Source organism: Agelaius phoeniceus, chromosome 36 (assembly GCF_051311805.1).
Source record: "Agelaius phoeniceus isolate bAgePho1 chromosome 36, bAgePho1.hap1, whole genome shotgun sequence".
Taxonomy (NCBI): domain Eukaryota; kingdom Metazoa; phylum Chordata; class Aves; order Passeriformes; family Icteridae; genus Agelaius; species Agelaius phoeniceus.
The window spans coordinates 2,193,431-2,218,928 of NC_135300.1; the positions used below are offsets into that span (position 1 = coordinate 2,193,431).

General features: G+C 53.2%; 2 protein-coding genes across 2 annotated transcripts in view; one reads left to right on the forward strand and one right to left on the reverse strand.

Annotated features, from left to right (window-relative positions):
- Positions 1-1,690: 1,690 nt before the first annotated feature.
- Positions 1,691-7,692, forward strand: MPDU1 (mannose-P-dolichol utilization defect 1). Its single transcript, XM_077192911.1, is given in 8 exon segments — positions 1,691-1,848; positions 2,855-2,920; positions 3,206-3,338; positions 3,886-3,971; positions 4,393-4,511; positions 5,470-5,580; positions 6,357-6,360; positions 6,363-7,692. Coding segments are annotated over 8 exon segments (720 nt in total). The 5' UTR covers positions 1,691-1,760; the 3' UTR covers positions 6,476-7,692.
- Positions 7,693-8,317: 625 nt separating this feature from the next.
- Positions 8,318-25,498, reverse strand: part of DLG4 (discs large MAGUK scaffold protein 4) — a 44,852-nt gene continuing 27,671 nt past the window's right edge. Inside the window, 13 exon segments of the mRNA XM_077192910.1 lie at positions 8,318-8,489; positions 9,545-9,636; positions 11,004-11,022; positions 11,025-11,112; positions 12,792-12,964; positions 14,664-14,765; positions 14,893-14,940; positions 17,606-17,664; positions 19,785-19,846; positions 20,219-20,301; positions 20,513-20,544; positions 21,630-21,744; positions 24,086-24,188. Coding sequence (XP_077049025.1) covers positions 8,383-8,489; positions 9,545-9,636; positions 11,004-11,022; positions 11,025-11,112; positions 12,792-12,964; positions 14,664-14,765; positions 14,893-14,940; positions 17,606-17,664; positions 19,785-19,846; positions 20,219-20,301; positions 20,513-20,544; positions 21,630-21,744; positions 24,086-24,188 — 1,083 coding nt within the window. The 3' untranslated portion in view covers positions 8,318-8,382.

Sequence of the window (25,498 nt, forward strand, 5' to 3'; positions counted from 1 at the left end):
GATGGGAGTGGGGGGGATAAATCCCAGGAGAAATTCGGGAATTTTTGGGGAATTTTGGCAGGAGAATGGGAGTTAAATCCCAGAAAAAAAAAAAATCCGTGAATTTTGGAGAAATATTGAGGGAATTTCGGGGTTAAATCCCGAGAAAAATTCTGGGAATTTTCGGGAATTTTGAAGGAATATTGGGGAAGTTTTGGGGTTAAATCCTAGAAAAATTCTGGGAATTTTGGGGAAATTTTGGGGGGGGATAATGGGAGTTATAAATCCCAGAAAAATTCCGGGAATTCTGGGGAAATGCTGAGGGAATTTTGGGGTTAAATCCCGAGAAAATTCTGGTTATTTTGAGGCGATCCCAGGGACAAGAACGAGAGAAAATCCCGCGGATTTTGGGGCCTTAAACCCCGAGGAAATCCCGAGAATTTTCGGGAATTTTACGGGGATAACGGGACTTAAATCCCGGGAATACCGGGAGGATAACGAGGGGTCTGGGCGGACGCAAAAAACGGGAATTTGGGGATTAAATCCCAAGAAAATTCCGGGAATACCGGGAGGATAACGGAGGGTCCGGGGGGGGTCTCGGGCCTGGTCCGGGATTACCGGGGAGGTCCTGGGGGGGTCTCGGGCCTGGTCCGGGATTACCGGGGGGGCTCCCGAAGTTACCGAAGGGGTCCCGGGGTTACCGGGAGGGGGTCGCGGGCCTGGTTCGGGATTACCGGGAGGATCCTGGGAGGGGGGTCCCGGCTCCGGTCCGGGATTAGCGGGGGGGTCCCGGAGTTAGCGGGGGGTTCTGATGGGGGGAGGGTCCCGGCTCCGGTCCGGGGTTACCGGGGGGGATCCCGGAGGGTCCCGGCTCCGGTCCGGGCCCGTTCAGCGCTTCCGGGTGCGGTCTGGCGAATGCGTACGGCAACGCCGGCACGCATGGCGGCGTCCATGGGTGAAATGCGCATGCGCAATAGGAACGGAGACGTACGGAAGTGCCGGTAAATATGGCGGCGCCCATGCGTGTATAGCGCATGCGCAATAGGGATAAGGAAGCACGGAAGTTTTTCCATATATGGCGGTGTGTGCGTCTTCAGTGCGCATGCGCGGAAGACAAACGGGGGAAAGTTCATTTTGGATGTTCCGGAGTCCCAAAAATTTGGGGGTTGGACCCCCAAAATTCAGTTCTGGACGGGTTGAGGCCCTCAGAATCGCTCTGGGACCCCAAAATCTCCGTCTGAAGCCCCAGAAGAGGAGGGTCAGCGAAAAGCGGGTCAGTGACCCCCCTGAACCCCAAGATCGGGACTCTTCAAATCTCTCAAATTCCCTCACATTCGGTGCCTGGAATCCCCCAAAGTCGAAACACTCAAGACCCCGCAAATTTGCGTTCGTCACCTACATTTGAGGCCTTAAAGAGAGGATTTGGAAAGGGATTTCGGGGGCGTTCAGAGCGTTCCGGACACAAAATCTGGGTGAATATGGGGGATTTCTGTGCTATTCGGGGGGATTTAAAACTTTAATCGTATTAATAAAGAACTGGCCAATCACAGCTCGCCGCACCAGCGAGGGGCGGGGCCTTACGCCTACTCAACCAATCGGGTTGCGCAATAAACCGTTGACTAATCACAGCTTTGTGGGGCTTTTGATTGACAGGCAACTTCGCTATCCTATCCAATAGAATTACGGGGCGGGTTTAGAGGGGCGGGATTTTCTGGCGTCTCAGCCAATCACGGCATACGGGGGGCGTTTCCCGCCGATTTCCCCTCAGCGCGGGAGCCGCCATGGAGCCGCTCCGGCCTTGGCTCGTCCCCTTCCTGCTGCCCGAGCACTGCTTCGACCGATTCTTCCTCCGCTTCCAGCTCCTCGATGGTGACGGAGGGGCTGCGGGCAGCGAGTCTGGGGCTTTTCGGGGCTTTTCAGGAGGTTTTGAGGGGAATTTTTGGGCTCCTTTAAGGGCTGTGGGGGCGGCCGCCATTTTGGTTACGGGCGGGAGTTGTGATGGACGCCGCCATCTTGGTTTTGGGCGCGGGAAAAAAGCGACGCCATCTTGGTTTTGGCTTTGAGGCGATGCCGCCATCTTTGTTTTGGGTGTGGGGCTATCGGAATTTTGAGAAATTTTTTTAGGGATTTTGAGGCTTTTCGGGGCTTTTCGGGCGGTATTGAGGGGGATTTTGGGGCTCCTTTAAGGGCTTTAGGGGAGGCCGCCATTTTGGTTACGGGCGGGAGTTGTGACGGACGCCGCCATCTTGGTTTTGGGCGCGGGAAAGAAGCGACGCCATCTTGGTTTTGGCTGTGAGGCGATGCCGCCATCTTTGTTTTGGGTGTGGGGCTATCGGAATTTTGAGAAATTTTTTTAGGGATTTTGGGGCTTTTCGGGGCTTTTCGGGTGGTTTTGAGGGGAATTTTTGGGCTCCTTTAAGGGCTGTGGGGGCGGCCGCCATTTTGGTTACGGGCGAGAGTTGTGAGGGGCGCCGCCATCTTGGTTTTGGGCGCGGGAAAGAAGCGCCGCCATCTTGGTTTTGGCTGTGAGGCGATGCCGCCATCTTTGTTTTGGGTGTGGGGCTATCGGAATTTTTAGAAATTTTTTTAGGGATTTTGAGGCTTTTCGGGGCTTTTCGGGTGGTTTTGAGGGGGATTTTTGGGCTCCTTTAAGGGCTGTGGGGGCGGCCGCCATTTTGGTTACGGGCGAGAGTTGTGAGGGGCGCCGCCATCTTGGTTTTGGTTGTGAGGCGATGTCGCCGCCATTTTTGTTTTGGGTGTGGGATATCCAAATTTTGAGGAATTTTGAGGGGATTTTGAGAAATTTTGAGGGGATTTTGAGGATTTTTTTGGAACTTTGGGGTCACTTCACCTCACCTTTGTCCTTTCTCCGCAGTTCCGTGCCTAAAAATCCTCCTGAGCAAAGTTCTGGGCTACGGGATTGTGGCGGGATCCGTCCTGGGTGAGATTTTGAGAGGATCTGAGGGGATTTGGGAGCTCCAGGGAAGATTTTGGGGGTTTTGTGATCCTAGATTATTCTAGGATTAATTTGGGGGTGATTTTTTTGAGATGGATTTTTTTCTTTTTTTAAATTTAACCCCATTTCCCCCCTCAGTGAAGGTCCCGCACCTGCTGAAGGCGTGGGGATCCCTGGGGGCCATTTTGGGGTATTTTCAAGCGGTTTTTTCATATTTTGGGCTGGATTTTTGGGGTTTTTTTGGGTTTTTACCCCATTTCCCCCCCTCAGTGAAGGTGCCCCAGCTGCTGAAGGTTTGGGGGTCCCGCAGTGGGGGGGGGCTCAGCCTCCCCTCGGTGCTGCTGGAGCTGCTGGCCCTGGGGGGCTCCGTGGGCTACGGCTGCGCCCGGGGCTTCCCCTTCAGGTGAGTTTGGGGGAAATTTGGGGGATTTTGGGGGGGTTGGGATGGATTTGGGAAGGATTTTGGGGGATTTGAGGGGGTTTGGGGGTGGATTTGGGGTGAATTTAGGGGGGATTTGGGGGGATTTCGGGATGGATTTGTGAAGGATTTTGGGGGATTTGGGGGTGGATTTGGGGGATTTGAGGGGGTTTGGGGTGGATTTGGGGCATTTGAGGGGGTTTGGGGTGAATTTAGGGGGGATTTGGGGGGGATTTTGGGAGGGTTGGGGTGGATTTGAGGGGGATTTTGAGGGGTCTGGGAGGGATTTTGGGGTCAATTTTGGGGTCAATTTTGGGGATTTGGGGTGGTTTAGGGGAATCTAGGGGGGGGATTTGAGGAAGTTTGGAGGGAACTTGGGAAATTCTGGGGGAATTTGGGAAATTTCGAGGGAATTTGGGAAATTCTGGGGAACTTTTAGGGTATTTTGGGGCCATTTTCAGCCATTTCCCTCCATCCTCTCATGGGATTCTCCCCATTTTTTCCCCTCCTGATCCCCCCAAAATTCCAACAGCGCCTGGGGGGAGTCGCTCTTCCTCCTCCTGCAGAGCCTCACCCTCCTCTTCCTCATCCTGCACTTCGGGGGCCGCACCGGCCGAGGTTTGGGCCGGGATTTGGGGGGAATTTGGGCAATTTTGGGTTTTTTGGGTTTTTTTGGGCGATTTTGGGGTTTTTTTTGGGAGGGATTTGGGTTTTTTTTGGGGTTTTTTCCAACCCCTGACTCCTTTGTGTCCCCTCCCCACCAGGGCTGGCGCTTGTGGCCGTTTTTGGGGATTTTGGGGTTTTTTTGTTTTGTTTTTTTTTTTTTTTTTTTTTGTCTGTTTGTTTTTTTTGGGGGGTTTTGGATTTATTTTTTTTGTTTTTCTGGGGTTTTTTGGGGTTTTTTTGGGGGGGATTTTGGGGATTTTTGGGGTTTTTATGGGGGATTTTGAGGAATTTTTTTGGGGTTTTTTTGGGAGGGATTTGGGGTTTTTTGGGGTTTTTTCCAATCCCTGACCCCTTTGTGTCCCCTCCCCTCCAGGGCTGGCGCTTGTGGCCGTTTTTGGGGCGTTTTTGGGGGTTTTGGTGTCTCCCCTGACCCCGCTGAGCTTCATCACTGCCCTGCAGGCCCTGAACCTGCCCATCATCATCCTCAGCAGGGTGAGGGGTTTGAGGGGGATTTGGGGGAGTTTTGGGGGGATTTTAGGGGGATTTTAGGGGGATTTTGGGGCAGTTTTGAGGGGATTTTGGGGGTGATTTTGAGGGGATTTTAGAGGGATTTTGGGGGGGGTTTGGGGGGAGTTTTGGGGGAGATTATGGGGGAAATTTGAGGGAGTTTTGGGGGGATTTTAGGGGGGGGGTTTGGGGGGAGTTTTGGGGGGGGTTTGGGGGGGATTTTGGGGGAAATTTGGGGGAGTTTTGGGGAGATTTTGGGGGGATTTTAGGGGGGATTTTGAGGGGTTTTGAGGGGGATTTTTGGGGGGATTTTGGAGGGGATTTTTGGGGGGATTTTGGGGGAGTTTTGGGGATTTGAGGAGGGTTTTGGGGGGGTTTGGGAGGATTTGGGGGAGTTTTTGGGGGAATTTTGGGGGGGGTTGGGGGGAGTTTTGGGGGAATTTTTGGTGGGTTTTGGGGAAGTTTTGGGGGAGATTATGGGGGAAATTTGGGGGAGTTTTGGGGGAGATTATGGGGGAAATTTGGGGGAGTTTGGGGGGGATTTTGAGGGGTTTTGGGGGGATTTTAAAGGGATTTTGGGGGGATTTGAGGAGGGTTTTGGGGGGTTTGGGGATTTTAGGGGGGGGTTGTGGGGATTTTGAGGGGTATTTGGGGGGAGTTTTGGGGGAATTTTTGGGGGGTTCTAGGGGAGTTCTCGGGGGATTTTGAGGGGTTTTGGGAGAAATTTTGGGTGGCTTTGGGGTGGAATTTTGGGGTTTTTTTTACCCAAACCCCACCAAATCCCCTTCTTATTTCACGCTCATTTTGGGTCGATTTATGGAGTTTTTTGTGGGTTTTTTTCCCATTTTTTGGACTTTTTCACCTCCCTGATGGCTCAGGGAACATTTTAGGGGCTCCCAAATTTTTGGAAACCCCCAAAAATGCCCCAAAATTTCCCCCTCAGCTGCTCCAGATCGTGACCAACGCCCGGCAGGGCCACACGGGGCAGCTCTCAGGGGTCTCCACGGGGCTCCTGTTTGGGGGGGCCCTGGCCCGAATCTTCACCTCCCTCACGGTGAGACCCCAAATCCCAAAATCCCCAAATCCCAAAAAACTCTCCAAAAAAATCCCCGATCCTAAAACCCACCCGGAACCCCCAAAAATCCCCAAATTTTTACTCAATTTTGCCCCAAATTTCCCCTAAAAATCTCTCAATTCCCTTGAAATCTCCCCAGGATCCCCCAAAAATCCCAAAATTTCTTTTAAATTCCCCCAAAATTTCCTCTCCAGGACCCCCCAAATTTCCCCCACATTTCCCCCAAATTCCCCCAAATTTTTACCCCAAATTTCCCCAAACCCCCCCCAAATTTCCCCCCAAATTTTTACCCCAAATCCTCCAAATTCCCCCCCAAATCTCCCAATTTTTTACCCAAAATCCCCCAAATTTCCCCCCAAATCCTCCAAATTTTTACCCAAAATCCCCAAATTTTTACCCAAACTTCCCCAAAATCTCCCAAATTTCCCCCAAAATCCCCAAATTTTTACCCCAAATTTCCCCCAAAATCTCCCAATTTCCCCCAAATTTCCCCAAATTTCCTCCAAAATCCCCAAATTTTTACCCCAAATCCCCCAAATTTTTACCCAAATCCCTCAAATTTCCCCCAAATTTCCCCCAAATCCCCCAAATTTTTACCCCAAATTTCCCCCAAAATCTCCCAATTTCCCCCAAATTTCACCAAATTTCCCCAAAATCCCCAAATTTTTACCCCAAATCCCCCAAATTTCCCCCAAATCCCCCAATTTTTTACCCCAAATTTCCCCAAAATCCCCCAAATTTCCCCAATTTTGCAGGAAACCGGGATCTCCTTTTGGCTTCCACCTTCGCGGCCTCGGCCGCCTGCAATGGGGTCCTGCTGGCCCAGGTGCTGCTTTTGGGGGGCTCCCGGGACCCCCACCCCAAACGGGAGTGACCCCAAAATCCCCAGCACCCCAAAAACCCAAAATCCCCCAAAAATCCCCCCCAAAATCGCGATTTTTTGGGGGGGTTTAAAAGGGGATTTTTGGCTCTTACGCTCTGAGAACCCCAAAAATTTCCCTTGGAATCACAGCGAGATTTGATGGGACCCCCCCCAAAATTCACCTGGGACCCCAAAAATTCACCTGAGACCCCAAAATTTTTCGGAAAGCCCAAAATCACCCCAAAATTCAGATTTTTTAAAGAGGATTTTGGGAGGTTTCCGTGCTCTGGGACCCTAAAATCTCACCTGGGACGGTCCCAAATTTTTATGGGACCCCCAAAAATCTTCCCGGGATCCCCAAAACTTCAGGGACCCCCAAATTTTTATGGGACCCCCAAAATTTCCCCCCGGGACCCCCCAAAAAACCCCTGGGACCAAGGTGGGAAATGGGCGTGGCCAGAGCGCCCCGCCCACTCCCCCCCCCCAATAAATTTGGGGTCCCCCCCATTCCAGGGGGGTCTCCCCCCCCCTTTTCCTGCTTGGTAATAAATTAATTACAATTGGTAATTAGCGATAATTAGGGCGGGAAGGTGCTGAGGTGGTGATGAGGGTGGGAAAACCCCGCCCTCCATTCATAAACCCCGCCCTCCATTCATAAATCCCGCGCTCCGTTCATAAACCCCGCCCTCCATTCATAAACTCCGCTCTCTGTTCATAAACCCCGCCCTCCGTTCATAAATCCCGCGCTCCCTTCATAAACCCCGCCCTCCATTCATAAATCCGCGCTCTGTTCATAAACCCCGCCCTCCATTCATAAACTCCGCTCTCCGTTCATAAACCCCGCCCTCCATTCATAAACTCCGCTCTCTGTTCACAAACCCCGCCCTCCATTCATAAATCCCGCGCTCCCTTCATAAACCCCGCCCTCCATTCACAAATCCGCGCTCCCTTCATAAACCCCGCCCTCCATTCACAAACCGCCGTGGCCGCGCCTCCATTGCGCGCTCTCGCTTCTGATTGGCTGCCGCTCCCGTGCCCGTTCCCACGCGTCCTTTCCACCCCAAAACCGCCCAAAATCCCCCAAATTCCAACTCCGGGTGGGTCCCCGACCTCCGCGACCCTCCAGCACCCCCCAAATCCCACTCAGGACCACCCCAAATCCCCCTGAGCCCCAAACTCCCAATTTAACCCCACAACGACCTTTTCCAATCCCAAAAATTCCCTAAAAATTCCCCCAAAATTTTACCTCCGAGGGGTCCCGCACCCCAAAACTTCCCCTCCCAACCCCCCCGCCCAATCCCGAACCTCCGGCGTCTCCATCGCTTTTATTCCCACAATTCAGAATTTCTATGCAAAAATACTCTCATCTCCCCTCCCCCACCCCCCTCCCCCTCCCCTCCTTTTCTTTCCCACGCCGAGGGAGGGGGAGGGGGAAGGGGGGGAGGAGGAGGAGGAGGAGGGGGGAGGGGGGCCCCAAACCCTCCCCAAACCCCTCCCCAAACCCCTCCCCCCCCCCCCCCCCCCAAATTTTGAGGCCAGGAGGGGCCGATTCGGGGCCCCCCCCCCCCTCGGGGGCCGTTACAAATATAGAGCTTAAATATGTACAAAAAAAAGAGTCCAAATTTCGATTTTGGGGGTGGCTGGAGGGGCCTTTGTATCCCCCCCACCCCCCCAAAAACCACCGGAGAGGACCCCCCCAAAAAATAAAAAAAAAAAAATTAAAATAATGAAAATAAATTAAAATAATTAACAAGAACCCCATCCCCCAAAGCTTTGGGGATTCCAGCAGGTCCTGGTGGGGTTTTTTTCGTTGGTTTTTTTTGGGGTTTTTTTTTGGGGGGTTTTTTTTTTGTGTTTTTCCTGTGGTTTTTGGGGGATTTTTGTCGGTTTTTTTTTTTTGGGGGGGGTCCCCCTTGGCCCTAAAGCCGCTCGCGGGCGGGGACCCAAATGAAAGGTCCTGAGAGGTCCTCGATGACGCGTTTGACTTTGTGGTAAATCTCCTCGAAGCTGTCGCCTTCCACCATGGCTGCAACGGAAATTTTAATTTTTGGAGGGGATTTGGGGGTTTTAGGGGGGTTTGGGGTGAGTAGGGGGCTTCAAACGGTAAAAAATTGGGATTTTGGGGGGGTTTGGGGGGTTAAAAAATGGGATTTTGGGGGGGTTTGGGGTGAGTAGGGATCTTCAAAGGGTAAAAAAATATGGGATTTTAGGAGGTTTTAGGGGATTTTGGGGGATTTTAGGGGATTTTGGGGGGTTTTAGGGGGGTTTGGGGTGAGTAGGATCTTCAGAGGGTAAAAAAATTGGGATTTTAGGGGTTTTAGGGATTTTGGGGGGTTTTGGGGGCTTTTGGGGTTTGGGGTGAGTAGGGATCTTTGGAGGGTAAAAAATGGGGATTTTAGGGGGTTTTGGGGGGTTTTAGGGGATTTTAGGGGGGTTTGGGGTGAGTAGGGATCTTTGGAGAGTTAAAAAATGGGATTTTAGGGGGTTTTGGGGCATTTTTAGGGGATTTTGGGGGGGTTTGGGAGGTTTGGGGTGGGTAGAGACCTTTGGAGATGGAAACAAAAGGGGATTTTGGGGGGTTTTAGGGGATTTTGGGGATTTTGGGAAGGTTTGGGGTGGGTGGGGATCTTCAAAGGGTAAAAAAATGGGATTTTGGGGCATTTTTAGAGGGTCTGGGAAGGCTTGGAGTGGTTAGAGACCTTTGGGTGGTTAAAAAATGGGATTTTGGGGGTTTTAGGGGATTTTGGGGGGTTTTGGGAAAGTTTAGGGTGGGTGGGGATCTTCAAAGGGTAAAAAAATGGGGATTTGGGGGATTTTTGGGGGGATTTTTGGGAAGGTTTGGGACGGGCAGAGTTCCTCAGGGAGGTTTTTTTTAAAGGGATTTTTTGGGGTGGATTTTGGGGGATTTTTGGGACTATTTTGGGGTGGATTTTGGGGGGATTTTTGGGACTATTTTGGGGGATTTTTGGGACTATTTTGGGGATTTTTGGGACTATTTTGGGACTTTTTTGGGACTATTTTGGGGTGGATTTTGGGGGATTTTTGGGACTATTTGGGGTGGATTTTGGGGGTGCCCCTCACCTGAGAAGCACTCGGTGAACTCCTGCTCCAGTTTGGTGGCTCTGTCGAACGCTTTCCGCGCCTGCTCCTCGCTCACGCGCTTGGAGATCTCCCTGAGGGGGCGGGGCCACGTCGGGACACGCCACATCGCCTGGCCACGCCCACAACCCCCCCGCACACACCCACATTGCTTGGCCACGCCCATAATCCCCAGACACACCCACATCGCCTGGCCACGCCCACATTGCCTGGTCACACCCACTAACCCTGAAAGAAACGCCCAAATTACATGGCCACGCCCACAATCCCCCAGACATGCCCCACATTTATTGGCCACGCCCACAACCCCCACAGCCACACCCATTTCCTGGTCACGCCCACAACCCCCCACAGACACGCCCACATCGCCTGGCCACGCCCACAATCCCCAGACACACCCACATCTCCTGGCCACGCCCATCACCCCTCACAAGCCCCTCCCACTGCAGATTTATTCATGAGGCCACGCCCATTCGCAAAGCCACACCCGTGCCTCGCCTGTCAATCACAGAGCTCCACCCATTGGGAATGAAGCCCCACCCGATATGCAAATGAGCCCTGCTGCTTTCAGCAATGGCCACGCCTCCTCTGCCTCAGTTTCCCCTCTCTGTGCCCAAACCACGCCCCTAAACCCCCTCAAATTCCACCCAGAATGGCTGCCCAGGTGTGCCCAGGTGTGCCCAGGTGTATCCAGGTGTGCCCAGGTGTGCCCGGGTGTCCCCAGGTGTGTCCAGGTACCCCAGCTGTGCCCGGGTGTTCCCTGGGTGTGCCCAGGTGAATCCCAGGTGTGCCCCAGGTACCCCCAGGTGTATCCCAGCTGTCCCCAGGTGTATCCCAGCTGTGCCCGGGTGTATCCCAGGTGTGCCCAGGTGTCCCCAGGTGTTTTCAGGTGTGCCCAGGTGAATCCCAGGTGAATCCCAGGGGTGTGCCCGGGTGTGCCCCAGGTGTATCCCAGGTGTGCTCCAGGCGTGCTCCAGGTGTCCCAGGTATGGCCGGGTGAATCCCAGGTGTACCCCAGGTGTAGCCCAGGTGTGCCCAGGTGTGCCCAGGTGTGCCCCAGGTGTATTTCAGGTGTGCCCAGGTGCCCCCCAGCTGTGCCCAGGTGAATCCCAGGGGTGTGCCCAGGTGTCCCCAGGTGTGCCCCAGCTGTGCCCAGGTGTATTCCAGGTGTCCCCAGGTGTTTTCGGGTGTGCCCAGGTGTGTCTCAGGTGTATCCCAGCTGTCCCCAGGTGTATCCAGGTGCCCCCAGGTATCCCCAGGTGTGCCCAGCTGTGCCCCAGGTGCCCCCAGCTGTGCCCCAGCTGTCCCCAGCTGTATCCCAGGTGTCCCCAGCTGTGCCCAGGTGTATCCCAGGTACCCCCAGGTGTGTCTCAGGTGCCCCAGCTGTCCCCAGGTGTATCCCAGGTGTCCCCAGCTGTCCCAGGTGTCCCCAGGTACTCACAGCACGTTCTGCAGCGATTTGGGCGGATGAAGATGGCGATCGGGTGCAGCTGCGCCGCCTGGAGCCGCCGCACGGCGTTGGCCGACACGTCCAGGATGCAGTGCTTGCCCTGCAGGTGACACAGGTGTGACACAGGTGTGACACAGGTGTGACACAGGTACCCCAGGACACCCCCAGGATGCAGTGCTTGCCCTGCAGGTGACACAGGTGTGACCAGGTGTGACACAGGTGTGACACAGGTGTGGCACAGGTGTGACCCAGGTACCCCAGGACACCCCCAGGATGCAGTGCTTGCCCTGCAGGTGACACAGGTGTGGCACAGGTGTGACACAGGTGTGACCCAGGTGTGGCACAGGTGTGGCACAGGTGTGACCCAGGTACCCCAGGACACCCCCAGACAGCCCCAGGATGCAGTGCTTGCCCTGCAGGTGGCACAGGTGTGACACAGGTGTGACACAGGTGTGACACAGGTGTGACACAGGTACCCCCAGACACCCCCAGGATGCAGCGCTTGCCCTGCAGGTGACACAGGTGAGGCACAGGTGTGACACAGGTGACACAGGTGTGGCACAGGTGTGACACAGGTACCCCAGGACACCCCCAGGATGCAGTGCTTGCCCTGCAGGTGACACAGGTGTGACACAGGTGTGACACAGGTGTGACACAGGTGTGACACAGGTGTGACCCAGGTACCCCCAGACAGCCCCAGGATGCAGCGCTTGCCCTGCAGGTGACACAGGTGTGACACAGGTGTGACACAGGTGTGACACAGGTACCCCAGGTGTGTCACAGGTACCCCAGGACACCCCCAGGATGCAGTGCTTGCCCTGCAGGTGACACAGGTGAGCTGAGGTGAGGCACAGATGACACCCAGATCACAGCCAGGTGTATCCCAGGTGTACCCAGGTGTATCTCGTGTGTATCCCAGGTGTATCCCAGCTGTGTTTCTCACCTGTTCAGCCACCTCCCGCACCAATTGCACACTGGTCCCGTACAGGTGCCTGTTGTACTGCCCTGCCCCAGCTGTACCCAGGTGTACCCCAGGTGTATCTCATGTGTATCCCAGCTGTGTTCAGGTGTATCCCAGGTGTACCCCAGGTGTGTTTTCTCACCTGTTCAGCCACCTCTCTCACAGACTGCACGCTGGTCCTGTACAGGTGCCTGTTGTACTGCCCCACCCCAGCTGTACCCAGCTGTACCCAGCTGTATCTCAGGTGTGTTCAGGTGTACCCCAGGTGTGTTCAGGTGTGTTCAGGTGTATCCCAGGTGTACCCAGGTGTATCCAGGTGTGTATCTCACCTGTTCAGCCACCTCTCTCACGGACTGGACGCTGGTCCGTACAGGTGGCTGTTGTACTGCCCTGCCCCAGGTGTACCCAGCTGTACTCAGGTGTGTTCAGGTGTATCCCAGGTGTATCCCAGGTGTACCCCAGGTGTACCCAGGTGTGTATCTCACCTGTTCAGCCACCTCCCGCACCGATTGCACGCTGGTCCCGTACAGGTGGCTGTTGTACTGCCCCGCCCCAGCTGTACCCAGCTGTACCCAGGTGTACCCCAGGTGTACCCAGGTGTGTATTTACCTGTCAGCCACCTCCCGCACAGATTGCACGCTGGTCCCGTACAGGTGGCTGTTGTACTGCCCCGCCCCAGGTGTATCCCAGGTGTATCCCAGCTGTGTTCAGGTGTGTTCAGGTGTACCCCAGCTGTACCCAGGTGTATCCCAGCTGTACCCAGCTGTGTTCAGGTGTATCTCAGGTGTATCCCAGGTGTGTTCAGGTGTGTTTCTCACCTGTTCAGCCACCTCTCTCACAGATTGCACGCTGGTCCCGTACAGGTGGCTGTTGTACTGCCCCGCCTCGATGAATTTGTGCCCCTGGATGTCTTTCTCCATGCGCTCCCGCGAGGCCACGAAGTGATAATCGCGCCCGTCCACCTCGTACTCGCGCTTGGGCCGCGTCGTGTCTGCGGGGGGGACAGGTGAGACACACCTGGGACAGCTGGGACACAACTGGGACACGCCTGGGACACACCTGGGGCAGCTGGGACACACCTGGGGCAGCTGGGACACAACTGGGACACGCCTGGGGCAGGTGGGACACACCTGGGGCAGGTGGGACACGCCCGGGACACACCTGGGACAGACCCAGGACACGCCTGGGGCAGGTGGGACACACTTTGGACATGCCTGGGACAGGTGGGACACACCTGGGGCACATGGGACACACCCGGGACAGACCTGGGACAGGTCAGACACACCTGGGGCAGCTGGGACACACTTGGGACATGCCTGGGACAGGTGGGACACACCCGGGACACAGCTGGGACAGGTGAGACACACCTGGGACACAGCTGGGACAGGTAATGGGGGATAACATGGGACAAATGTGGGATAAATGGGGCCCAGGTGTGCCCAGGTATGGTCCTGATGCCCCCAGGTGCCCCCCAGCTGTGCCCAGGTGTATCTCAGGTGTATCCCAGGTGTAATCTCAGGTGCCCCCAGGTGTATTTTGGGTGCCCCCAGGTGTATCCCAGTTGTCCCCAGGTGTCCCCAGCTGTGCTCAGGTGTATCCCAGGTGCCCCCAGGTGTATCCCAGGTGTATTTTGGGTGTCCCAGGTGCATCCCAGGTGTCCCCAAGTGTATCTCAGGTCTATCCCAGATGTCCCCGGTTGTCCTCAGGTGTGTTTTGGGTGTCCCCAGGTGTATTTTGGGTGTGCCCAGGTGCATTTTGGGTGTCCCCAGGTGTCCCCAGGTGTGTTTTGGGTGCCCTCAGTTGTCCCAGGTCTATCCCAGATGTCCCCGGTTGTCCCCAGGTGAGTTTTGGGTGTCCCCGGGTGTCCCCAGGTGTATTTTGGGTGTCCCCAGCTGCCCCCAGGTCTATCCCAGGTGACCCCAGGTGAGTTTTGGGTGCCCCCAGGTGTATTTTGGGTGTCCCCAGGTGTCCCCAGGTGTGTTTTGGGTGTCCCCAGGTGCCCCCAGGTGTATTTTGGGTGTCCCCAGGTGCCCCCAGGTGTATTTTGGGTGTCCCCAGGTGTCCCCAGGTGTGTTTTGGGTGTCCCCAGGTGTGTTTTGGGTGTCCCCAGGTGCCCCCAGGTGAGTTTTGGGTGCCCCCAGGTGTGTTTTGGGTGTCCCAGGTGTCCCCAGGTGTGTTTTGGGTGCCCCCAAGTGAGTTTTGGGTGCCCCCAGGTGAGTTTTGGGTGTCCCCAGGTGAGTTTTGGGTGCCCCCAGGTGTGTTTTGGGTGTCCCCAGGTGTGTTTTGGGTGTCCCCAGCTGCCCCCAGCTGTCCCCAGGTGTGTTTTGGGTGTCCCCAGGTGTATTTTGGGTGTCCCCAGGTGTGTTTTGGGTGCCCCCAGGTGCATTTTGGGTGCCCCCAGGTGAGTTTTGGGTGTCCCCAGCTGTCCCCAGCTGTGTTTTGGGTGTCCCCAGGTGAGTTTTGGGTGTCCCCAGGTGAGTTTTGGGTGTCCCCAGGTGGTTTTTGGGTGCTCCCAGGTGTATTTTGGGTGTCCCCAGGTGTGTTTTGGGTGTCCCCAGGTGCCCCCAGGTGAGTTTTGGGTGTCTCCAGGTGAGTTTTGGGTGCCCCCAGCTGTCCCCAGGTGTCCCAGGTGTATTTTGGGTGCCCCCAGGTGAGTTTTGGGTGCCCCCAGGTGTCCCCAGGTGACTCACGGGGGACGCAGGACCCGAATTTCTCGGGGAACTCGCTCAGGAGGTCGTCGTTGACGCGATCCTTGGTGGGGCCCAGGATGATGATCGGCCGCGCGTAGTGAACTGGGCAGCACAAAAAAACCCCAAAAAACCCCCAAAATTCACACATTTCCCCCAAAATTCCCCAAATTCCCCAAAGTTTCAGGGGTCCCGAAACCCCAAAATCGGGGGATTTCAGCCCAAAATTCACCTTCCATCTGCGTCACCGTCTCGTAGCTCAGCACGGCGTCCTCGCGGCCTGCGGGGATTTGGGGATTTTTGGGGGGATTTTGGGGATTTCGAGGATTTTTGGGGATTTTTTGGGGTGATTTTTGAGGATTTTTTTGGGATTTTTGGGGGGATTTTGGGGATTTTTTGGGGATTTTTGGGGGATTTTTTGAGGATTTTTTTGGAGGATTTTTGTGGATTTTTTGGGGGATTTTGGGGGATTTTTGGAAGAGATTTTTTGAGGATTTTTTTTATTTTTTTGGGATTTTTTTGGTGATTTTTTGGGATTTTTCAGGATTTTTTGGGGATATTTTTTGAGATTTTTTGGGGGGATTTTTTGGGATTTTTGTGGGATTTTTTGGGGATTTTTGGGGGATTTTGGGGATTTTTGAGGATTTTTGGGGATTTTTGTGGGATTTTTTGGGGATTTTTTGGGGATTTTTGGAGGATTTTTGGAAGAGATTTTTTGAGGATTTTTTGGGGATTTTTGTGGGATTTTTGGGGGGATTTTTGGGGGATTTTGGGGGATTTTTGGAGGGGATTTTTTGAGGATTTTTTGGATTTTTTTGGGGATTTTTTTGAGATTTTTTGGGGGATTTTGGGGGATTTTTGGAGGGGATTTTTGAGGATTTTTTGGGATTTTTTGGGGAATTTTTGGGGAATTTTTGTGGATTTTGGGGGATTTTTGGAGGATTTTTGGAAGAGATTTTTTGAGGATTTTTCAGGATTTTTTGGGATTTTTTGGGTGATTTTTTTGGATTTTTCAGGATTTTGGGGGGATTTTTTTTGAGATTTTTTTTGGAGGATTTTTGTGGGATTTTTTGGGGATTTTTTGGGGATTTTGGGGATTTTTTGAGGATTTTTTGGGGATTTTTGTGGGATTTTTTGGGGATTTTTTGGGATTTTTGGAGGATTTTTGGAAGAGATTTTTTGAGGATTTTTTGAGGATTTTTGGGAATTTTGGGGGATTTTTTGAGGATTTTTTGGGGATTTTTGGGGGATTTTGGGGGATTTTTTGGGGATTTTTGTGGGATTTTTTGGGGATTTTTGGGGGGATTTTGGGGGATTTTTGGGGGATTTTGGGGGATTTTTGGAGGGGATTTTTGAGGATTTTTTGGGATTTTTTGGGGAATTTTGGGGGATTTTTGGAAGAGATTTTTTGAGGATTTTTTGAGGATTTTTTGGGATTTTTTGGGAATTTTTGGGGGATTTTTTGAGGATTTTTTGGGGATTTTAGGGGGATTTTTTTGGGATTTTTGGGGGATTTTTGTGGGATTTTGGGGGATTTTTGGAGGATTTTTGGAAGAGATTTTTTGAGGATTTTTTGAGGATTTTTTGGGATTTTTTGGGGAATTTTTTTGGGGGGATTTTTGGGGGGATTTGGAGGATTTTTTGGGGGATTTTTGGGGGATTTTTGGGGATTTGGGGGATTTTTTGAGGATTTTTTTGGGATTTTTTTGGGATTTTTTGGGGAATTTTTGGGGGGATTTTGGGGATTTTTGGAGGATTTTTGGAAGAGATTTTTTGAGGATTTTTTGAGGATTTTTTGGGATTTTTTGGGATTTTCTTGGGAATTTTTGGAGGATTTTTGGGATTTTTGGAGGATTTTTGGAAGAGATTTTTGAGGATTTTTTTTATTTTTTTGGGATTTTTTGGGTGATTTTTTGGGATTTTTCAGGATTTTTTGGGGATATTTTTTGAGATTTTTTGGGGGGGATTTTTTGGGATTTTTGTGGGATTTTTTGGGGATTTTTGGGGGGATTTTGGGGATTTTTGAGGATTTTTTGGGGATTTTTGTGGGATTTTTGGGGATTTTTTGGGGAATTTTTGGGGGATTTTTGGAGGATTTTTGGAAGAGATTTTTTGAGGATTTTTTGAGGATTTTTTGGGATTTTTTTGGGATTTTCTTGGGAATTTTTGGGGGATTTTGGGGGATTTTGGGGGGATTTTGGGGGATTTTTGGAAGAGATTTTTTGAGGATTTTTTTATTTTTTTGGGATTTTTTTGGGTGATTTTTTGGGATTTTTCAGGATTTTTGGGGGATTTTTTTTGAGATTTTTTGGGGGGATTTTTTGGGATTTTTGTGGGATTTTTTGGGGATTTTGGGGGGATTTTGGGGGATTTTTGGAGGGGATTTTTGAGGATTTTTTTGGGATTTTTGTGGGATTTTTTGGGGATTTTTGTGGGATTTTTTGAGGATTTTTTGGGGATTTTTGTGGGATTTTTGGGGGATTTTTTGGGGATTTTTTGAGGATTTTTTGGGGATTTTTGTGGGATTTTTGTGGGATTTTTTGGGGATTTTTTGAGGATTTTTTGGGGGATTTTGGGGGATTTTTTTGGGGATTTTTGGAAGAGATTTTTGGAGGATTTTTTTGGGTTTTTTCAGGATTTTTTTGGGGATTTTGGAGGAGATTATTTGAGGATTTTTTGGAGAAGTTTTTGGGGTGATTTTTTGGGATTTTTCATGATTTTTGGGGGAATTTTTGGGGGATTTTGGAGGAGATTTTGCGGGGTTTTGGGGGATTTTTTGCGACTTCTTTGGGATTTTGGGGGGAGTTTTGGGGGGAATTTTCAGGAAATTTTGGGGGCAATTTTGGGGATTTCCGGGTGAAATTTTGGGGATTTTTTTGGGGGGGGATTTTTAGGGGAAATGTTGGGAATTTTTGGGGTGAAATTCGGGGATTTTCAGGCCCCACCTTGAGCCCCCGGGCCCCGATCTTTGGCCTTGAGCCGCGTCCACTCCCGGCGCTCCACCCTGCAACCAGTAAGGACCAGTTTGGACCATTAAGGACCAGTTTGCACCAGTAAGGACCAGTTTGGACCAGTTTGCACCAGTAAGGACCGGTTCAGACCAGTCCCCTCCCAGTAGCCACCAGTAAGGCTCCAGTTCCTCCCCAGTGGCTCCCAGTTCATCCCAGTTACACCAGTAAAGCTCCAGTGACTCCCAGTCCAAACCAGTCCAAACCAGTATAAACCAGTCCAAACCAGTATAAACCAGTCCAAACCAGTGCCCTTCCAGTGCCGCTGAACCCTGCTGGAACACCCCAATGTTGGCTCCCAGTCCAAACCAGTACAAACCAGTAACTCCCAGTGCCATTGAACCCATTGAACCCCATTGGAGCCGCTCCGAATCCACTCCCAGTACAAACCAGTACAAACCAGTGACTCCCAGTATAAACCAGTGACTCCCAGTGCTCCTAAACCTCCTCCCAGTGGCTCCCAGTGGCTCCAGTGCCCTCCCAGTGCCATTGAACCCCATTGAACCCCATTGAACCCCACTGTGACCATTCCAATTCCACTCCCAGTACAAACCAGTACAAACCAGTGACTCCCAGTACAAACCAGTGACTCCCAGTGCTCCTAAACCTCCTCTCAGTGCCCTCCCAGTGGCTCCCAGTGGCTCCCAGTCCCTCCCAGTGCCATTGAACCCCATTGATCCCCACTGAACCCCATTGTGACCACTCCTATTCCACTCCCAGTGACTCCCAGTACAAACCAGTACAAACCAGTGGCTCCCAGTGGCTCCAGGTCTATCCCAGTGAGTCCCAGTCACCTCCCAGTGCTCCTAAAGCCCCTCCCAGTCCCTCCAGTCCCTCCCAGTCCCTCCCAGTGCCATTAAACCCCATTGAACCCCATTGTGACCGCTCCGAATCCACTCCCAGTGACTCCCAGTACAAACCAGTCACTCCCAGTATAAACAGTGACTCCCAGTATAAATCAGTGACCTCCCAGTGCTCCTAAACTCCCTCCAGTTCTTCCCAATGCCCTCCCAGTCCCTCCCAGTGCCATTAAACCCCATTAAACCCCATTATAACCACTCAAATCCACTCCCAGTGACTCCCAGTACAAACCAGTACAAACCAGTATGAACCAGCGTCTCACCGGCGCTTGCTGGGCACGAAGCCGATGTCGGGGGGCTGCTGTGGGGGCAGCACCAGCCGGGCTGCCACCACTCCCAGTGCTCCCAGTAACTCCCAGTGCCCTCCCAGTGCCATTGAACCCCATTGGAACCACTCCGAATCCACTCCAGTGACTCCCAGTACAAACCAGTATAAACCAGTACAAACCAGTGACTCCAGTACAAACCAGTGACTCCCAATGCTCTAAACCTCCTCTCAGTGCCCTCCCAGTGGCTCCCAGTGCTCCCAGTGCCCTCCCAGTGCCATTGAACCCCATTAAACTCCATGAACCCCATTGTAACCGCTCTGAATCCACTCCCAGTGACTCCCAGTACAAACCAGTACAAACCAGTATGAACCAGCGTCTCACCGGCGCTTGCTGGGCACGAAGCCGATGTCGGGGGGCTGCTGGGGGGGCAGCACCAGCCGGGCCTGCCACCACTCCCAGTGCTCCCAGTAACTCCCAGTGCCCTCCCAGTCCCTCCCAGTCCCATTGAACCCCATTGGAGCCGCTCCGAATCCACTCCCAGTGACTCCAGTACAAACCAGTACAAACCAGTATGAACCAGCGTCTCACCGGCGCTTGCTGGGCACGAAGCCGATGTCGGGGGGCTGCTGGGGGGGCAGCACCAGCCGGGCCTGCCACCACTCCCAGTGCTCCCAGTAACTCCCAGTGCCCTCCCAGTCCCATTGAACCCCATTGGAACCGCTCCGAATCCACTCCCAGTGACTCCAGTACAAACTAGTATAAACCAATACAAACCAGTATAAACCAGTGGCTCCCAGTGGCTCCAGGTCTATCCCAGTGAGTCCCAGTCACCTCCCAGTGCTCCTAAACTCCCTCCCAGTCCCTCCCAGTGCCATTAAACCCCATTAAACCCCATTGAACCCCATTGTGACCACTCCGAATCCACTCCCAGTGACTCCAGTATAAACCAGTATAAACCAGTATAACCAGTGGCTGTGGGCGTCTCACCGGCGCTTGCTGGGCACGAAGCCGATGTCGGGGGGCTGCTGTGGGGGCAGCACCAGCCGGGCCTGCCACCACTCCCAGTGCTCCCAGTAACTCCCAGTGCCCTCCCAGTCCCATTGAACCCCATTGGAACCGCTCTGAATCCACTCCCAGTACAAACCAGTACAAACCAGTGGCTCCCAGTGGCTCCAGGTCTATCCCAGTGAGTCCCAGTCACCTCCCAGTGCTCCTAAAGCCCCTCCCAGTCCCTCCCAGTGCCCTCCCAGTGCCATTAAACCCCATTGAACCCCATTGAACCCCATTGTGACCACTCCGAATCCACTCCCAGTGACTCCCAGTATAAACCAGTATAAACCAGTGGCTGTGGGTGTCTCACCGGCGCTTGCTGGGCACGAAGCCGATGTCGGGGGCTGCTGTGGGGGCAGCACCAGCCGGGCCTGCCACCACTCCTCGTCTGAGGCGTCCAGGACGTGCAGGACGTCCCCGAAACGGAAACTCAGGGCCTGGCTCAGGAACCCACGTCCTTGGCCTTGTCGTAGTCAAACAGGGCCCTGTGGTGCCATTGTCACCTTTGTCACCTCTGTCACCTTTGTCACCTCTGTCACCTCCCCGGGGTCATCCCAGTCCATCCCAGTCCATCCCAGTCCATCCCAGTCCAGCCCAGTATCCCAGTTCAGCCCAGTTCAGCCCAGAGCTCCTGGTGTCCTTTATTGTCCCCATTCCATCCCCATTGTCCTTGGCCTTGTCGTAGTCAAACAGGGCCCTGCGGTGCCATTGTCACCTTTGTCACCTCTGTCACCTCTGTCACCTCTGTCACCTCCCCGGGGTCACCCTCAGTGTCCCCCAGTTCATCCCAGTATAAACCAGTACAGCCCAGTTCATCCCAGTGTCCCCATTCCATCCCCATTGTCCTTGGCCTTGTCACACTCAAACAGGGCCCTGGGTGCCATTGTCACCTTTGTCACCTCTGTCACCTCCCCGGGGTCACCCCCAGTGTCCCCCAGTTCATCCCAGTATGAACCAGTTCAGCCCAGTTCAGCCCAGTCCATCCCAGTGTCCCCATTCCATCCCCATTGTCCTTGGCCTTGTCAAACAGGGCCCTGTGGTGCCATTGTCACCTTTGTCACCTCTGTCACCTTTGTCACCTCTGTCACCTCCCCTGGGGTCATCCAAGTCCATCCCAGTATGAACCAGTATAAACCAGTTCAGCCCAGAGCTCCTGGTGTCCTTTATTGTCCCCATTCCATCCCCATTGTCCTTGGCCTTGTCACACTCAAAGAGGGCCCTGTGGTGCCATCGTCACCTTTGTCACCTCTGTCACCTCTGTCACCTCCCCGGGGTCACCCTCAGTGTCCCCCAGTTCATCCCAGTCCATCCCAGTATGAACCAGTCCAGCCCAGTGAGAGCCCAGAGCCGAGAGATCCCGAACACCCCAAAAAAAAAAACCCCAAAAAATCACAAACTCCCCCCAAATGTCCCCAAGATCCCAAATCCCCCAAATCTGAAAAAGACCTCAAAAAATGGCCAAAAATTCACCAAAAAAATCACGAAAATTTGCAAAAAAAAAACCCAAAAAAATCCCAAAAACCCCAAATCCCCCAAATGCCCCAGGTGTCCCCAAATGTCCCCAAATGTCCCCAAGATCCCAAATCTGAAAAAGACCTCAAAAAAATCACAAAAAAAATCGCAAAAAATCACAAAAATTCACCAAAAAATCGGCAAAAAAACCAAAAAATCCCAAAAAATCCCCAAAAATCCCAAACAACCCCAAATCCCCCAAATGCCCCAAATCCCCTGGATGTCCCCAAATGTCCCCAAATGTCCCCAAATGTCCCCAGGTGTCCCCACCGGACGTAGAAGCCGCGTTTGGGGTCGCTGCGCAGGGAGGCGCTGCCGGAGCCGAGGCTGCTGCTCAGGAGCTGCTCCCGCAGGTCGTGGATCTTGGCCTCGAAGCGCCCGTACTCTGCAAAAATGGGGAAATTTGGGGTGAATTCCGGGGCTTTTGGGAAAATTGGGAACTTTGGGGTCGTTGGGGGGTTCAGGACATTGAGGGGGTTTGGGGGAGTTTGGGAATTTTGGGGATTTTTGGGGATTTTTTGGGAATTTTTAGGAGTTTTTTGGGGATATTTGGGGGATCTTGGCCTTCAAACTCTGCAAAGATTTGGGGCAAATTCTGGGGGTTTTGGGAAAATTGGGAATTTTGGTGTTGTTGGGGTCAAGGAGGGGTTTGGGGGAGTTTGGGAGAGTTGGGATTTTTGGGGATTTTTTGGGATATTTGGTGGATCTTGGCCTCGAAGCGCCCGTACTCTGCAGCAATGGGGGATTTTGGGGTGAATTCCGGGGGTTTTGGGAAAATTGGGAATTTTGGGGTCGTTGGGAGGTTCAGGACATTGAGGGGGTTTGGGATATTTGGGGATTTTTTGGGGATTTTTTGGGGATTTTTGGGGGTTTTTTGGGGATATTTGGGGGATCTTGGCCTCCAAACTCTGCAAAGGTTTGGGGCAAATTCCGGGGGTTTTGGGAAAATTGGGAATTTTGGGGTCGTTGGGATCAAGGAGGGGTTTGGGGGAGTTTGGGAATTTTGGGGATTTTTGGGGATTTTTGGGATGTTTGGTGGATCTTGGCCTCGAAGCGCCCGTACTCTGCAGCAATGGGGGAATTTGGGGTGAATTCCAGGGGTTTTGGGAAAATTGGGAACTTTGGGGTCGTTGGGGTCAAGGAGGGGCTTGGGGGATTTGGGATATTTGGGATTTTTGGGGATTTTTGGGGTATTTTGGGGGATCTTGGCCTCGAAGCGCCCGTACTCTGCAACAATGGGGGATTTTGGGGTGAATTCCGGGGGTTTTGGGAAAATTGGGAACTTTGGGGTGTTTGGGGTCATTGGGAGGTTCAGGACATTGAGGGGGTTTGGGGGAGTTTGGGAATTTTGGGGATTTTTGGGGATTTTTGGGGATATTTTAGGGTATTTGGGGGATCATGGCCTCCAAACTCTGCAAAGATTTGGGGCAAATTCTGGGGGTTTTGGGAAAATTGGGAATTTTGGGGTCGTTGGGGGGTTCAGGACATTGAGGGGGTTTGGGGGAGTTTGGGAATTTTGGGGATATTTGGGATTTTTGGGGATTTTTGGGGTATTTTGAGGGATCTTGGCCTCCAAGCGCCCGTACTCTGCAACAATGGGGAATTTTGGGGTGAATTCCGGGGGTTTTGGGAAAATTGGGAACTTTGGGGTCGTTGGGGCGTTCAGGACATTGAGGGGGTTTGGGGGAGTTTGGGAATTTTGGGGATTTTTGGGGATTTTTGGGGATATTTGGGGGATCTTGGCCTCGAAGCGCACGTACTCTGCAACAATGGGGAATTTTGGGGTGAATTCCGGCGGTTTTGGGAAAATTGGGAATTTTGGGGGTGTTTGGGGATCATTGGGGGATTCAGGCCATGGAGAGGATCTGGGTGACCCTTGGGGACATTTGGTGACACCATTGGGGACATTCCCATGGGGTTGGGGACACTCTCAGGGGTCTGGGGACCCTTGGGGACATTTGGGGACATTTGGGGACATCGATGTCACCTTCGGGCCAGTACTGGGCCACGATGGTCACTGGGGATGGCCCTGGGGATCCTTGGTGACCCTTGGGGACATTCCCAGGTACCTTGGGGACACTTTGGGACCCTTGGGGACATTTGGGGACATTTGGGGACATGGATGTCACCTTCGGGCCGGTACTGGGCCACGATGGTCACTGGAGATGGTGCTGGGGACACTCCCAGGTACCTTGGGGACACTTTGGGGACACTTTGGTGACCCTTGGGGACACTCCCAGGTACCTTAGGGACACTTGGGGACCCTTGGGGACATTTGGGGACATTCCCATTGTCACCTTCGGGCTGGTACTGGGCAACGATGGTCACTGGGGACACCCTTGGGGACCCTTGGGGACCCTCCCATGGGGTTGGGGACACTCTCAGGGGTCTGGGGACATTTAGGGACCCTTGGGGACATTTGGGGACATTTGGGGACATTCCCGGTGTCACCTTCGGGCCAGTACTGGGCCACGATGGCCACTGGGGATGGCCCTGGGGACACTCCCAGGTACCTTAGGGACACTTTGGGACCCTTGGGGACATTTGGGGACATTGGGGACATCGGTGTCACCTTCGGGCCGGTACTGGGCCACGATGGTCACTGGGGATGGCCCTGGGGACACTCCCAGGTACCTTGGGGACACTTTGGGGACACTTTGGGGACACTTTGGGACCCCTGATGACCCTTGGTGACCCTTGGGGACATTTGGGGACATGGATGTCACCTTCGGGCCGGTACTGGGCCACGATGGTCACCGACTGCCCGGCGTTCTTGAGCGCCAGCGCCGCCTGCTCGTGGGTGGCCCCGCGCAGATCGACCCCGTTCACCTGCGGGGACATTTGGGGACATTTGGGGACAGCTGGGGACAGCTGGGGACATGTGGGGATGGAGCTGGGGCAGGGGAAATTGGGGAAAAAATTGGGGGGAAATTGGGGAAAATTTGGGGAAAATTGGTGGGGAAATTGGGGGGAAATTGGGGGGAAATTGGGGGGAAATTGGGGAAAATTTGGGGAAAATTGGTGGGGAAATTGGGGGGGAAATTGGGGGGAAATGGGGAAAGGGACATTTGGGGATGGGGCTGGGGCAGGGGAAATTGGGGAAAAATTGGGGAAAATTGGGGGAAAATTGGTGGGGAAATGGGGAAAATGGGGGTAAATGGGGAAAGGGACATTTGGGGACATTTGGGGACGGGGCTGGGGCAGGGGAAATTGGGGAAAAACGGGGGAAATTGGGGAAATGGGGGTAAATGGGGAAAGGGACATTTGGGGACACTTGGGGACATGTGGGGATGGAGCTGGGCAGGGGAAATTGGGGAAAAATTGGGGGAAAATTGGGGGGAAATTGGGGGGAAATTGGGGGGAAATTGGGGGGAAATTGGGGAAAATTTGGGGAAAATTGGTGGGGAAATTGGTGGGGAAATTGGGGGGAAATGGGGAAAGGGACATTTGGGGATGGGGCTGGGGCAGGGGAAATTGGGGAAAAATGGGGAAATTGGGGGAAAAATTGGGGAAAATTGGGGGAAAATTGGTGGGTAAATGGGGAAAATGGGGGTAAATGGGGAAAGGGACATTTGGGGACATTTGGGGACGGGGCTGGGGCAGGGGAAATTGGGGAAAAACGGGGGAAATTGGGGGAAATGGGGGTAAATGGGGAAAGGGACATTTGGGGACATTTGGGGACATTTGGGGACGGGGTTGGGGCAGGGGAAATGGGGAAAAATTGGGGGAAATGGGGGTAAATGGGGAAAGGGACATTTGGGGACATTTGGGGACATTTGGGGATGGGGTTGGGGCAGGGGAAATGGGGAAAAATTGGGGGAAAAATTGGGGGAAATGGGGAAAGGGACATTTGGGGACATCTGGGGACATTTGGGCATGGGGCTGGGGCGGGGGAAATGGGGAAAATTGGGGAAAATTGGGGGAAATTGGTGGGAAATGGGGGGGAAATTGGGGAAAATGGGGGGAAATGAGGAAAAGGACATTTGGGGACACGTGGTGGCACTTGGGGACAAGGTTGGTGTAGAGGAAATGGGGGGAAAACGGGGAAAATTTGATGATGAAAATCACGGTGAGGATGATGATGGTGGCCACCAAAACCCCCCAAAAAAACCCCAAAAAAAACCCAAAAAAACCCCAAA